Source organism: Dysidea avara, chromosome 1 (genome assembly GCF_963678975.1).
Source record: "Dysidea avara chromosome 1, odDysAvar1.4, whole genome shotgun sequence".
Lineage (NCBI taxonomy): Eukaryota > Metazoa > Porifera > Demospongiae > Dictyoceratida > Dysideidae > Dysidea > Dysidea avara.
Window position 1 is genome coordinate 1,597,635 of NC_089272.1, and position 14,760 is coordinate 1,612,394.

The 14,760-nt window shown below is 37.7% G+C and overlaps 1 protein-coding gene across 2 annotated transcripts in view; it reads left to right on the top strand.

The window, feature by feature from the left end:
* Positions 1–987: 987 nt before the first annotated feature.
* LOC136252350 (uncharacterized) overlaps positions 988–14,760 on the top strand; it is a 48,686-nt gene continuing 34,913 nt past the window's right edge. The window contains exons 1-2 of one of the 2 annotated variants that reach the window (XM_066044788.1): positions 988–1,063; positions 5,666–5,741. In XM_066044788.1, the coding sequence (XP_065900860.1) occupies positions 1,058–1,063; positions 5,666–5,741 (82 nt within the window). In that variant the 5' untranslated portion in view covers positions 988–1,057. The remainder of the gene's footprint in view (positions 1,064–5,665; positions 5,742–14,760) is intronic. The other variant, XM_066044780.1, reaches the window with a different exon arrangement.

Genomic DNA, 14,760 nt, shown 5'->3' on the forward strand with positions numbered 1-14,760 from the left:
GTTCCCCTCAGCAACAGCAAGGTCAACAGCTGGAGGCACACAGGGATGCTTGGATCTAGAATGCGATCCCTGCATGATGCACATTATAGAAGAGTGCAGCAAGGAAAACCCCAAACTACAACGGAGCCACCCATACCCACAGAATATGGGGAACTCCACTTCTCACTGAGTAAGTGGGCAAGATGTTTATAAGTGTCTCCCCATACCACCAAATGTGAAAAATACAAGGGGAGTAAACTGCCATGTTCCAATTCTCGGACATGTTCCTCATAAGTAAGGCATTTCTCTACTGTATAGTGTCTTCAAAAAGTAGCAGCCAAGGTAGTAGAACGGTTGGAAGCTGCAAAACAGTTAAATACCCGTAAGTGTGATGGTGTAAACACCTCCAAAAGCCAGAAACCCTAACATCTACTCACACATCATCTTGAATAGCTGATTGATGGTGCAGTATCTCTCCAGACAAAGGAGGATGCAATTGAGGACATTGTGACACACATCAAACTTGCAGTCAGATCCCTAATTTTATTGTGCCCGACAATCGAAAAAGCACCGTATGGGCAGCTGAAGGCATGGGACAGGCTAAAATCCTTGCCACACACACAGTGGGATGGAAGCTAGAGCCATAGCTACCTTAAACAAATGGCATCCAATAAACTGAACCACCCTTGTGGAGTGCAAAACCATACTGCTCCACTGAAGGGAAGAGCAGTCTCGAGAGCAGTAAGCCAAGAAGACCCCTTCACTCAACTGTCCAGCGCAAAGAAGGAGGGTAACTGGAAATGGTACTTTGCAACCGGGTAGATAAGGATTGCTCCTTGACGGTAGACAAGTGGCGGAAAAGCTCATGCTGGCGGTGGACCACATCCTCAGGCAAAGCTGGAGTCTGATGAACAATCAAATCAAATAAACCCAGCTGTTGAGATGTTGACTTTAAATCTGGAGTCAGGTGATCCCTCCTCAGGTGATGCTTGAATACGCGTGGGAGTGATGCGCATGGTATATAAGCTTTCACTTTTCGCCTTGTTCTCATCATCCGGAGTGCTTGCTGACGTTAGCCATGCACGTAAGTTCTGATTGTGAAGTAATTATCTACTTAAATGGTAACAGCATTTTTTTCTCTTCAGTTTTGTAGTTATTCAGTTGGGTAGCTGGGTCTGGTGTAGCAGTTTCGTCCTGAATCCCCATCGTTTTAAGGGTTGCAAACAAGCCGTGAACAAATGTTCTCTTGTTTCTTGCATGTACCTGCTGCAGCTACTGTGAAATTACTGTGCCGGACAGGCGCACGATAGCTACAACAGAAGTTTTGCTTTGCCGGTTCGCGGCTAATTTGCAATCCTTCAAACCATAGATTATAGTCTGTAAACTAGCTATGTTCAAACGAATGATCCCCAGAATCAGGGGATTCAGAACGAAACGGCTATTGGAGTTACACCAGACCCTTATACACACTTTTTCCCACCCAAATTTAAAAGGTAAACAAGTTGATGTTGTGTTACTTCTAAAAACCTGGCGCCATGCAGCTAGCTATAACTCACCTGGAATTAATCAACTATGTATTAGGCTACTCCAATATAATCTATAACCTGCCCGCACATATTTACTGTACCACATGGTTTTATTCATTATGCTGTTAACTGAACATTTTGTTCATTATTAGTCACCTGATCTGCAACAGTTGCAGTAATCTTATTTGGAATCACAACTTAGCTGATAGCTTTTACTATATTCATAGCCACTTTTAGTTTAATACTTTACAACTGCATTCTTGTGGTACTTAATTACCTCAATAATAATAATTATATGGTTGTTTTTTGGGCTATGAATTGTGTAATAGCAATAGCCATAATGAATAATCAATAATGAGCCGCATGCCTGTGTGGTTTCCAGTGTTGGGAGTAACGCGTTACATAAGTAACACGTTAAATAAGTAACACGTTAAATAAGTAACACGTTACATAAGTAACACGTTACATAATATTATTACTTTTGTGGTAACTAAGTAATATAACGAAATACGCTATAAAAACAGGTAATATAACTCAAGTTACTTTGCTTACAAATGTAAAGTGTTACCTAAGTAATATAGTTACTGTAACGAGTTTAATATTATGTAATAATATTACTACAAGTAACGAAGTGACCGGATTTGCAAAAAGGGGTCTTCCACACACATCCAATTCTATAAACGTGGAGGACCATAACTTAGCAAGCAAGAAGCACATTAACTTGAAATTTTCTCCATCCACTAAGCGATGTTGGTGCTCACTACTGACTAAATTGTAAGTCAAAAGCCTTTTCCAATCTGAAGGTATGGGTTGTTAAAGTTAGTAAATTGGATGTGTGTGGAAGACCCCTTTTCGTAAATCCGTTCACAGTTATCCTCTGAGTAATGCCCAACCACAACAAAGTAACGAAGCATACTGAATGAAGCTTATTCACCAGCTTCTTACTTATGACTAGTCTTGCGTAGCCAGGCCCTTTTCTTTCTTTTATGTGGGGGCGGGGAAAGAAAAGGTCTGGTGAACATAGTATAGCATCGTCATTGGGCTATCTCGAGATTGTGGGATTCTACTGTGCAGGTTCCAGACTGTTGTTTGGTGCAAATGACATGATCTGCAGCATTTGCATCCTGTTACCATAGATATTTCAGTAGTAGCTATGGTAACAGGATGCAAATGATGCAAATATTAGCAAATCACGTCATTTGTGCCAATCAATAATCCGGAAGCTGCGAAGTAGAATCCCCACAATCTCAGGATAGCCCAACGATGATGCTATACCATAGATAGTATATACTATCTATGGCTATGGCTATACTATATTCACCAGACCTTTTTCTCTCCCGTCCCCACACAAAAGAGAGAAAAGGGTCTGGTTACGCGAGACTAACTTATGACCAAGATTTGTACATTGTCCAACAACGCAATCATGTCACATGATAAAGTGGTAGTTTCACACGTTACAACTTCAGGCTGTGGACACAAAGTAATATAATATGTAATATTATTATAGTTACTTTATTTTATGGGTAATATGTAACTGTAACTAAATAGTTCAGTTGCAAGTAATATGACTAGTTACTTTTACAAAGTAACTTGCCCAACACTGGTGGTTTCAGCATCCTGATGTTATGGGAAACAATGAATTATAATGGAGTGGCCTTACTATTTTATTAAGTTGCAATTGTACAATAATGCATAATTAATTTATTGTAATTCTTGGATTTTTTAATTCATGAAATTTTCGTAATTCTTCAATGACTTTGCTATGGAAGCGTTTGTTAAACAACCCGCTTTCAACAAAATATTACGCACAGAAGTATCTTCTAAAACTGCTTTATAGTTTGACTATGGTATTTTTTCCAACAAATTCTCTCGACAAAGCCTCAAAGCTGCTCTTCATTTTTGTTTGCGTACATTGGGGATGCACCCCTTTCCAACAGAAGGGATAGGCTATTCCTGGTAGTCTATGAGGCCTGCACTGTTGTTTCTCAATTGTTAAACACCTGTAAAATCTGAGGAAAGGTAATTCACAAAATCTGAGGAGAGTCGCCACACCTGTATTTCAGACCGCCAAAAAACGAGAAACCACTTCGGAGCAAAGTTTACCTTTGTGTAAGTTAATACAGACTTCATTTCGCTTTACTTCTTATGTAAAAGCTGCTTTTACCATTACTTTAACACTTCCACAAGGATCAATTCTGGGACCTCTTCTCTTCCGTATTTATGTTAATGATATGCCAGAATCTATCTCAAGTCTTGTGTTTTATTTTGCCGACAATCCCAAGTTTATACGAACCATTTCTACACTGGCAGACCATGTACAACTTCAAACTGATTTAGATAATCTAGTCAAATGGTGTGATGCATGGCAACTGAATTTCAATGGTACTAAATGTAAAGTGATTCACTTTGGTCGATCCACACATAGCTTTGGAGGCATCTTAATGGTGTCTCGTTGGACTCATCATAAGGACTTGGGCATTATTTGATGTAAATTTAAAGTTCCACCAACATGCTTCTGAAATGGCTATGAAAGCGAACAGGTTATTAGCTTGTATGAAAAGAAGCTTTATCAATTTGAACAAATTTATACTATCACGATTGTACAAATCAATGGTTCGACCAATATTAGAATACGGAAATGTAATTTGGGGGCCCCATTATGTATTGGACCAACGTAAACTTGAGGGTGTGCAACGGCATGCTACTAAACTAGTATCATATTTAAGAGACAAGTCCTACATAGATCGACTGACATCATTGAATTTACCATCTCTTTTGTACAGGCACAGACTTGGTGACTTAATATTTCTTTTAATATTACTCTACAAACTAGAGGTCATGCATATAAATTACTCAAGCCCCCTGCCCACCATTCATGTCGGGTCAACTTTTTGATACTAGAGTAATTAATGACTGGAACAATCTTACAAGTGATATTGTAGGAAATTCTTCATTAAATAATTTTAAATCAGCTATAGATATTTACGTACTTTTAGGACTTTAGATTTATTTTAATGTAATATATTATTATATTCATAGTTAATTTTTGTTTATTGCATCTAATTTATGTATGTGTATGTATGTAATTGAATGGGTGTACAGGCTTCTAAACCTCAACCCAGATCATATCATAATCATAATCAAACCAGGTGTGCGCCCACAGCCGGCTTTTGGCCAGCTGTGGGCATGCACCTGGTTTAAAAAAGCAGTCTGGGCATGAGACTATTAGACATATTGCCTGTGCAGTATATGCATTTCGCAACTGCAGTGAAGCTGCGCACCTTGTCATCGACTTCTGCATACACATATAGCCACAGATATACCTTTGGGGCTAGCAGATCCTAGCAACATGCAGTACAAAGCTAATGTATAGAGTCTATAGTTACTTAGTATAATTTGCTGTGTAAATTGCATGCAATTAGCTACAAGTCTAAACTAAATGCAGTTAGCTAGCTAGTTCCACTTGCTGTGATCTGATATACGCCTATATTAACTAGTGGTATACCAAACGAAAAAATAACACAGCTTTAACAGCACTATCTACATACTATATGCTAACAATTGGGTAGAAACATTTACAGAAATAGTCAGCTTGTATAACCATCGGCATAATGTAGCTAACATCTTTAAGCAGGCTCCTACAGACCTTCAACACTTGTATGTGTGCTGTAAAGCATTAAATAAACAATTTTTATAGCCATGCTTTTACTGAGCTGACAACCTTAAATAGCCGTACGTACTCAAATTGTTCATAACTATAGTGGCTCATCATCTAGTGCTATCATGCACATGATGAGCATACTACTTTCACTGACCCCATTTTGTTTATGCAGCCTTTAGTTAGTACCTATATCAGCAAATGCATAGAGAAGCCTTGAAGTTGCAATCTCTGAATACAAGGAGTCATTAAGAATTACAACAATGGATAAAACTGGCGATGATAATATCTCTTGTAGATGATAGAATGGATTAAAAATTATTTGGTGAACTATAACCGTCACATTGTGTAGTGCTGTATACTGCATATTGTATCTAAAATACTTACGTAGGTGTATGACTGATGTGTTCTTGTTATAGTTGCATTTTACCTACGTGGTGGCATACAGCAGTTAGCCACTATACATGCAGTATCACACATTTTCTAACTGTCTCACACATAGGTAATCGGATCAAATGTATTGCAGTTTGTACTGCTGGGGAGTTTACTGGCGATAACACATCAGGCTGAATTCCAAGGTTAGTGCTGTTTTGTTACATGCAGAACTTCATATATACACTCTGTATATATATATATATATATATATATGTACCACTTTCACACCTCAGATCAAAGGAAAGCCAGTGCATATATATATCACATATTGCACTGACTCAAAATGTTAACGAGATATATGCACTACCAGTGCATATATCTCGTTAAGGCAGTGCGTATATCTCGTTACACACTGCCTTAACGAGATATACACACTGCCACCAGTGCATACATCTCGTTAACTTGAGACATTGCATACCTAATAGGTGTGCACACTATATCCAGAAATCATCAGATTTCTTTGATGTTTTACTGTTATCCTCTTCTCTTATATAGGGAATCAAGCAAGCTGTGATTGTGGGATTCAATTTTAATACATCAACAGTAGTTTGTTTTTTACTTTTGTAAATGTAGCAATTAAAGTAACATAATTAACACTAGTCTCTTAAAATTGCTATATTAGCAATAAATCAAACTACTGTTTGGTGTATTAAAATTGAATCCCAATATCACAGTTTGTTTGGCAAAATTCAATCCCACAATCACAGCTTACTTGGTTCTCTATATAACAGAAGGGTATAGCAACTAAAGATTTTGCCAATTAGGCAAGTCTACATGCTAAAGTAGAACATATTAGTTATACCATGGGCACTCGTGCTTTGCCTGCATATACACACTCGCCCTCGGGCTTGTGCGTACATATCAGGCAAAGCACTCTTTCCCATGGTATAACTATTACATATATATATATATATATATATGAGTATATCATAAGTTGGTGTAAAGAGTAGACCCAGGGAGCAAGGACCCCGGATGACCCACAGGGATCCAACGTGGAAGTTTGTATATACTTTTATACTCTATTTAGGCTGTTTTGGGTGGGTAATAAATTTCATATACTCCACCTTGTTTTCTAATATGCTCCACACCTTCAGGCACAATATAACATAGGCTCAAAATCTAGGTTTATCCAATCGTGGTGAAGCACCTCGTACAGGCTCTGCCTTCTGTGCAAACCCTCCAGTGCCCTACTGCATTGTTCACATGCAGTGATTTAACGAGCACTACTATTTTGTCACGTGAAGATGCATAGTTGCCATGGTGCTAGTATTATCGCAAGAAAACCAGCTGCTTTTGCCAAGCCTACAGCAGAAACAGCCATGGATGAGGTAAGTAATCTGATTGTAATGTTAAATAGAGTCTAAAGCAGTTATATGGGCACAATGTGGAGTCTATGAAATTTATAAACCCCTCAGGCCCTTAATAGCGCCCTCACTTCGCTCGTGCGCTACAGCCCGGGCCTTTGGGTTTATAAATTTCATAGACTCCACATTGTGCCCGTATAACTATTATATAGTATATATCTTTAAGAATTTGTAAGTGCCTACTGTTAAAGATGTATGCTACGTAGCATACTGTAGAGCACTCATTCTTGCAACTGGAGATATCAATCAAGGGTTTTGTATTAAAAATTCTAATGCCAAGTCTTGGTTGTTAAACTGCTAGTGTAACTTGTAGTAATCACTTCACTGAAGCTATTTGCTTGTACTTCTTGTTGGAAATTTAATAGCCATGTGCCACAGCCAAATTGGTGTGCTCATTATGCAACATGAGTGACCTAATGCTGTCACTTTCAGACCCTTTTAGAGGTACTTAAAATTTCTAATTGGTATTAAAGCATCATGTGAGATAGAGAAAAGTGGATTGGCCATGCAAGACTATGCAATTTGACTTACAGAGTTATCTAGTACAAATATAGAATGCATAAAAATTGTGAAGTGCATAAGTTCTATAAGACTTATGTCTCCGGGTCCTTGATTCCCAGCCCACTGAAAGTTGTTACTGTTATGGTGGAACCTGTATATAACAATTACCTTCAGACCAAGAAGTATTAGCTAAAACCTGGCAGCAGGATTTAGTTTCTATGACTGTAATTAATAGGACATGATGTTAGTTTGCATAATTTAATTGAATTCCAATGATAATAATATATTACATTATGAAAAACAAATGTAACAGATTATAAAATAATGTGTAATTGACTGCATCAACTACTAATGACTATAGCCATATTTCAGCTATTCGACATGGTATACACCAATTCTGTCATCAATTCCTCACAAGTGATGTTCTTCAAACCTTAGAATTTTAGTGCTAAGTTTCTCTGGTTCTTTATTAATGATTTTTGGTTCAAGGACTGGTTTCAATTCAAGCACTCTGCAAAGAATCTCGCATAGCTTTAAAACGGTACAGGCTTGAGTTGAAGAAGAAAATAAATGGTTTCAGCATATATTAAGTATAGAATATGGATTCATTTCTCACATGCAATATCACAAGTTGCGTGGCTTCAAATACCTGGTAATGATTTATGGTACTTAATAAAATCAGAATGATAGGATGGTGGTCAAAGTGCCTCACAATATTATGGTGTAAAACAAGTCACATCAATAAGTTTTATATTCATATCACAAGTGCCGATTATTATTTCTGACAAGTAGCTCCAGCCCTAGACAAGAACCAAACTGGAAGTATGGTTGTCCTGAGGTTTGGTTCAGGATCACAATTAGTGACTGAAACTTTGCATGCACTAACAGGTGCATCAGTTGCAATAAGTGTGTTGTTTCTATGTTAGTTACATGTGTCTTCTTGTACCTTGTTGCATAGTCAGTATTATACACAGAAGCATGTAACTATGTACATAAACCAGTGGAAAAAGTTTAGTGCAAACTCAGGTGCTACGCACACTCTGAACCTTGTGTAAAGTGGTCACTGTTCCTAGAAAGGCAGTCAATCATTTGTGAAAGGTAGACTTACATTGTCTTGATAACCAAAATCGCTTGAGTCTCTTAGTAACAGACTCCAAACACTATTGATCCAACAATGATCACTTCCTCCACAGTTTTTTTTATCTCAATCCCTAAATCCTTATACTTGGTTATTATTATTATTATGTGTTTAATATAGTTACTGGTAAAATAACTTCCCCTAACCAAGGGTGTAGGTATAAAAATTAAACTGATTATTGTTATTATTTTTATTTCCAAACAATTTAAGCTTGTTGCCAGCTGAGATATGACACTACATCAACAAGCTCACCTCAATTACCTGTGCATAATAAAAATTTTGTTCAATAATTGTTAACCATAAGTCTAGTAACACAATGGACATTATGTGTAACTGTACAAGTGAATCATGATAAAAATATCCACTCAATAATAATAATATTATATTAATGCTTACATAAGCTAATTATATTATTAGGTTATGTGGTGATTTCATAAATAATGACAAGAGAACCTTGAGACATTTCAACTATGTAATTATTGTCTGTAGTCGATTTCATTCATTGAGAGTAATTAGCTTGTGGACTTGTCTAATATAGGTGGTGGTCACCTGGATAATTTCCCTGGCTATTCTTAAAACCACTGTTGTGTAATAATAACTGGAAATATGCGTGGTCAGATTAGCAGTGCAGCACTCCTTCCTTGTATGGGTACTCCTTCCTTATAGGAGTGTTTCACATGTAGAGAATACATTGTAATAACCCTTCAGTACAAGCTCTGGTAGAAAGGAAGCCCCCACAGACCACTGAAAAGAACATGTACACCCCGCTGTTTAATTCATATAACCAGATATAATTCACATAATCGAGCGTGTGTTCTACTTCTACATATCCTGAGCAGGTTTATTCCCATGACAGCTTGTCATAACAGGCCAAAATTGTGAATGCTAGTTGTGGACAGACTGAGAAATGTCTATAATTGTATTATGCATGTGCCTTGTAGTTAACTAGAAGGTATTGCATTTTTTAATTTGAAACATATGGCTTGTGATCACATATCTTAAACTGAAACTGCTTGGCTATCTGATTTTTTGCCTACCGACTGACTTGTTTTGTTGTAAAATAACCCTTTTCAAATAGGCATGGCCTTCAGCAGTAGAGCTACTTTTTCCATGCTTAGTGTGAGTTTTGTGTGCTCTGTAGTGTCAATATGGTTATATGGATGATAATACATAGGAACATGAGCACTGTTAAGAATCACTTGTTGCCAAAGGTGGATGATTATTGCTTCACATTTGTTTATAGACTTAATGTTCTAAAACAGTCTTATAAATATATAATACCAAAGATGACACAGTCTTCTTCACACATACGTAGGTCCATGCCTCCTTGTTGTTAGCTATGGTACAATGTATAGAGGGAAAGGTGCTATTACAGCATTTCTATGGATTAATTATGGTACTGGACAACTACTGACAGCCACTTGACTGCCACCTTAATAGCAGTTTAGATAGTAACTATCTAGTAAGAACTCACTAACTGGCATTAAAAACACACACGTTTGTGTTATAAATTGAATCAAATTCCATGAATCAGGACCTGTACAGTTATAGAGATCTTGTGTGAGTGACACTATCTCTGCCAACAAGTGCAACTGTTTAGTCATTGATAACAGTTTCATTTAGCTGAATTACATCTATTGTTATCATTATTAAGTGCAGATGGCAATGCTCTGTATCAACACATGATGGTGCGGCTTCTTTTTACCCACCATAGGTTATCACTACAAAAGAGCGGAATACAATGAAGATTTCTGCCTCAAGGTAATTCCTACACTAATTATAAAGTGATTCTACATCATCACTATCCTGCCAGAGCTTTATCTGAAAGGTAAATCACTTCGAGAGCCAAACTGACAAGGAATCCTTTGTTTGGGAGATGGAACAGCTTGTCTCTTGAAGGAAAAGGAAGAAATCAGAATTCACACTTTCTACAACTTTCTCTATGTACAGTACAGGCTAGGGTTTTCTTAGCTCATGAATTGGCGGCTACTAGCACACTTATATCTACCAACACTACATGTCATTCTGTAGCTGGGTAGTTGCTTTTGACAAATTCTACTAAAAAGAAATCAATAAATTGTGTATGATTACTATGTTACAAGTATCTTACCAATACAAGAAGTGATAATCTCTTGGTCTTAAGTTTTATGAACCTTCTGTGTGGATGGGGGAGGGGGGGGGGATGAATGTTGGTAGAAAATGCTGGCAGTAGTTTCCTGATTGAACAATTACAGTACAGTATATGCAGTACAACCAGATAATATAACCTTGTCTTATTGTTTGCAATATACATTCAAGATCTATCATACAGTACATGGCTATATCTGAAAAATTTAGCTATACTGTAATGAAGAATGCTATGCTTCATTGAATTACAAATCTTGACTTGTCTTTCAGAGTATGCAGCCTTCATTGTCTGTTGAAAATGTCTAGATCATAAGACTTTTCAGTGAATAGCACATGCAAATACAATTAAGGGGGCTTTTAACCGCATAAAAATAAATTTCACGTGTGTATAAATGCCATCTAAATTTTGTAGGAAGCCATTGGGAATAATGTGTAAATAATTTTCTGTATAATAACAGTTAGGCGATGATAAACAATTCTTACATGTCATTATATACCACTTTAGCGTGGGCGTTCTAAGGCGCCGCTCGGTGTTTAACTCGCATATTGCCCGGGCAATATCATGGGAAAGCGGTTTGCCAATGACTTTGATACCCAGCCAGTTCAAAGAATCGATGCGCTTTGACTTGTTATATTGAGCGACATAGAGCTTTGTATTGTGGGACTCGGTTTTGTAGAGGTTGCTAAGCTTAGTACATAGGCTAAGATAGAGTAGTTGGTTGTTACTAAAGGATAATGAAGGCACAAAATAATTGTTTGGGCGATTGTGGATGCGTATTTCTACCCACCGCGTATCTAGTCTCGCGTGGCCAGACCCTTTCCGCGCAGCCGCTTATCGATAGGAAATTATAAGCGCCACTCTACAAGGGTCTGGAATAGTTCAAGAACATGAAATTTTTTGACACGTTATTGGTGACAATTGATTGATTGAGTAACACCTAAGATACAAAGGTACAAAATGCAACATGTGTTCCCTTGAATCTTTAGTCTGTTTTGTGTGGCAAATCCGCTTAAAACCTTTCGCCTACTTTCCTTCTAATTCGAGATGAACTGAGCTTGTTTGTCTTTATTCAGCCGTACTTGTTGAAAATTCAGTAGTAGGTAGAAGGAAAAATCTACACGGGTCGATATTCGTCATCCCAAAAGGCCTTCTTGAGCTCATTCTTCAGTAATCAGATCACTTTGGCGATTAAGGGATCGCGTGAGCCAATTTACACTCCCCAACCACTGGGGATTGTAGATTTTTAAAAATACGTGAACTATTCCAGACCCTTGTAGCACGGCGCTTATAATTTCCAATCGATAAGCAGCTGTGCGGAAAGGTCTGGCCACGCGAGACTACCGCGTATCAGCCTTTGAACAGCCCATGGAACAGCAAAGCTACTACTGCTACGTTGAAATAGGTTAGTAACTTACAGTTCTAAGTACTTAACTTAATATAATAACTTACTTACTGTCCCAATAGTGAAGTTAGTTGGCTTAACTTAGTACAAAAATGATAACAATATAAACTCCATCCCACAATCGCAAGTTTTCTAACATTGCATGTTGAAGCATAGTAATGTATTAATGACGTTTTAACGTATGGGCAACGTTTTGATGGCTATTAGCCCGCGCTATTAAAACCACAATCGATCTTCAGATGCTACTGTATAAAACAAATGGGATGAGTTCTCATTAGTTCTTTCACCTATTAGGTGAATGAGCCTCAAGTGATATATATCACTTGTACCATGACTGCGAGGGATTTTGCTGATATATACACCCAAAGCCCGAGGGCCGCATAACTATTACATATGATTGATTATCACTTAGCCACAGTTCCACAAAACAGTTGATCGATTAGCTATCGCCAACCATACATACTAAACCTCACAGTTGCAGTAGCAAACAGTCTGGTGTTGAATAACTGTCAAGGAAACAACATGATACCTTTTTGGTTGCTCAAAATTTTCACTACCTATAGCAGCCTTATAATCAGTGTCTAAAACATTGTGGTCATGTTATTCTTGCCCTACGCTGCACTGCAGCTAACTCATTTACTTCAGTTTACATCAATCATCTGATTCAGACATCATTTAACACCACGATTTGATGTGAGATCATGTTGACATGGTATCAGAACAGTGAACGTTATGTGCTGTGGATGTCGGACAATGACTCACTTTATGACACTGAATATGAGACTTCATGATTTCTATTTTCACATGACTAAGCATAAACTCTCCGTGTAAATTCTGAAGGTACTCATGAATATGGTAATCTTGTACATAGTAACCAGCATACTCATACACCATGCTATATCTATTTGCAACCACCACTTTGTATACAATAACTCTGCCTGTTGATTGCAAGGGAATAGCTTTTTTGTGCCATGTACTGACTATACAATTATTATAGAATAGTTTTGGGATTTTTTATGAGTCCCTTGTAGCCTCCAGGACTCCAAGCAAACACTGAAATTCCTTGAAGGAAATGGATGGAGCTTATTGCCTGCTTAGTCAATATCATTCCATGGCCAAAAGCTGGATAATTTCTCTACATCCATTTCATTTTCCAGGAACATTTGAAAGCTAGTGTAAATGTAGACTTGGATATGAGGGAGTCTTCCTGTGGCTTATGTTGCAGAACAACCCTCTATAATAAGTTTGTTGAATGAGAGTGACATGCTAAGCAAGCATGTTGGGTAGTGTATCCTTATAGTCTAGTGTCTCCTGACTATGCACTGTATCATCATGATCACCAAAATTAGTTAGTATGGAATGTTACTAAGCCAACTATATGGTTTTGTACTCGTTATTCATTGCAGGATTTTATGGGATCAATTACATTCATCTGGTTTCCTGTTCATGTATTCTACAAGAAAATTATCCCCTTGTAGAAACTTACTGTTACCTTCAGGAATCAATATATTCATTTGGTTTCCTCCTCATGTGTTCTATGCCCTTGTACAGTATTACATCTTCAATACTGTTACCTTCATTTGGAGTTTATGGGATCAATATATTCATTTGGCTTCCTCTTCATGTATTCTATGGACAAAATATCCCCTTGTAGAAACTTGTACTGTATCTTCAATGCTGTCACCTTCATCTTACAGTATGATAGTAGCTGTATAGTAGGGACCACAAAGGAGTAGGCATGGCCCATCACCCAAAAAACAGCCTCAATCTTCCCTGATGACGATGAGGCAGTATTGATTAGGTAAAACTAAGCCCAAAAAAGCTTTCAAATCGACCCGAAATGCTTTCAACAAGTTGCTATGGAATTTTAAAAATAATTTATTTAACGGAAGTTTCTACTGACTGACTGACTGATGCCTTCAGACAAGCATAACTCGATAGCGGCTCGGGCTATAGGCTTGATTTGTTTCACTGTTCGACATTGCTTCGGCCCAACTGGTGCCTTTTGGCATACCGCAGTATGTACAATGTATTCTTCATGGACTTACCAGTGTGCTCCGTTGTGTCTCATTCATCTTTGCTGACAGCGAAAAGTGTCAATTTGCTGGTAGCATGTGATGGCTTCCCTTCGTAACGGAAATCGTCCACATTTTTTGTAGTGGCTATTTTGACTGCAGAGGTGCTTTTTAAACAGTTCTTGATTCGTACTGCTGTGTAATGGGTTGAACATAGCAGACAACGAAGTGTAATGGATACTTCATTTTTATACAATAATTAATATAACTGGGGCATGCGGCACCATTTCTTTCACTGTGCATGGATTGCAGAGGTGCTGTTCTTGGTCTGAAATGCTGTGTAACGGGTTGAACATAGCTGACAAAAAAGCATAATGGATACTTCACTTTTCAGACGTTAATTAATATAGCTGGGGCACGCAGCGACATTCAGATGCGGTATGTGTGGGTTCACCAGTCATAATAATTATTTACAAATAAAGGTTAACAAACAAGTACACAGAAAAATTTGGAATTTTCAACTAGAGTAGGGACCATAGCACATCACAAAAAAGTACTGAAACAAGCTGGAGTATAGTACACAATATTAAATCACAGTAAAACAATAAGAAGAG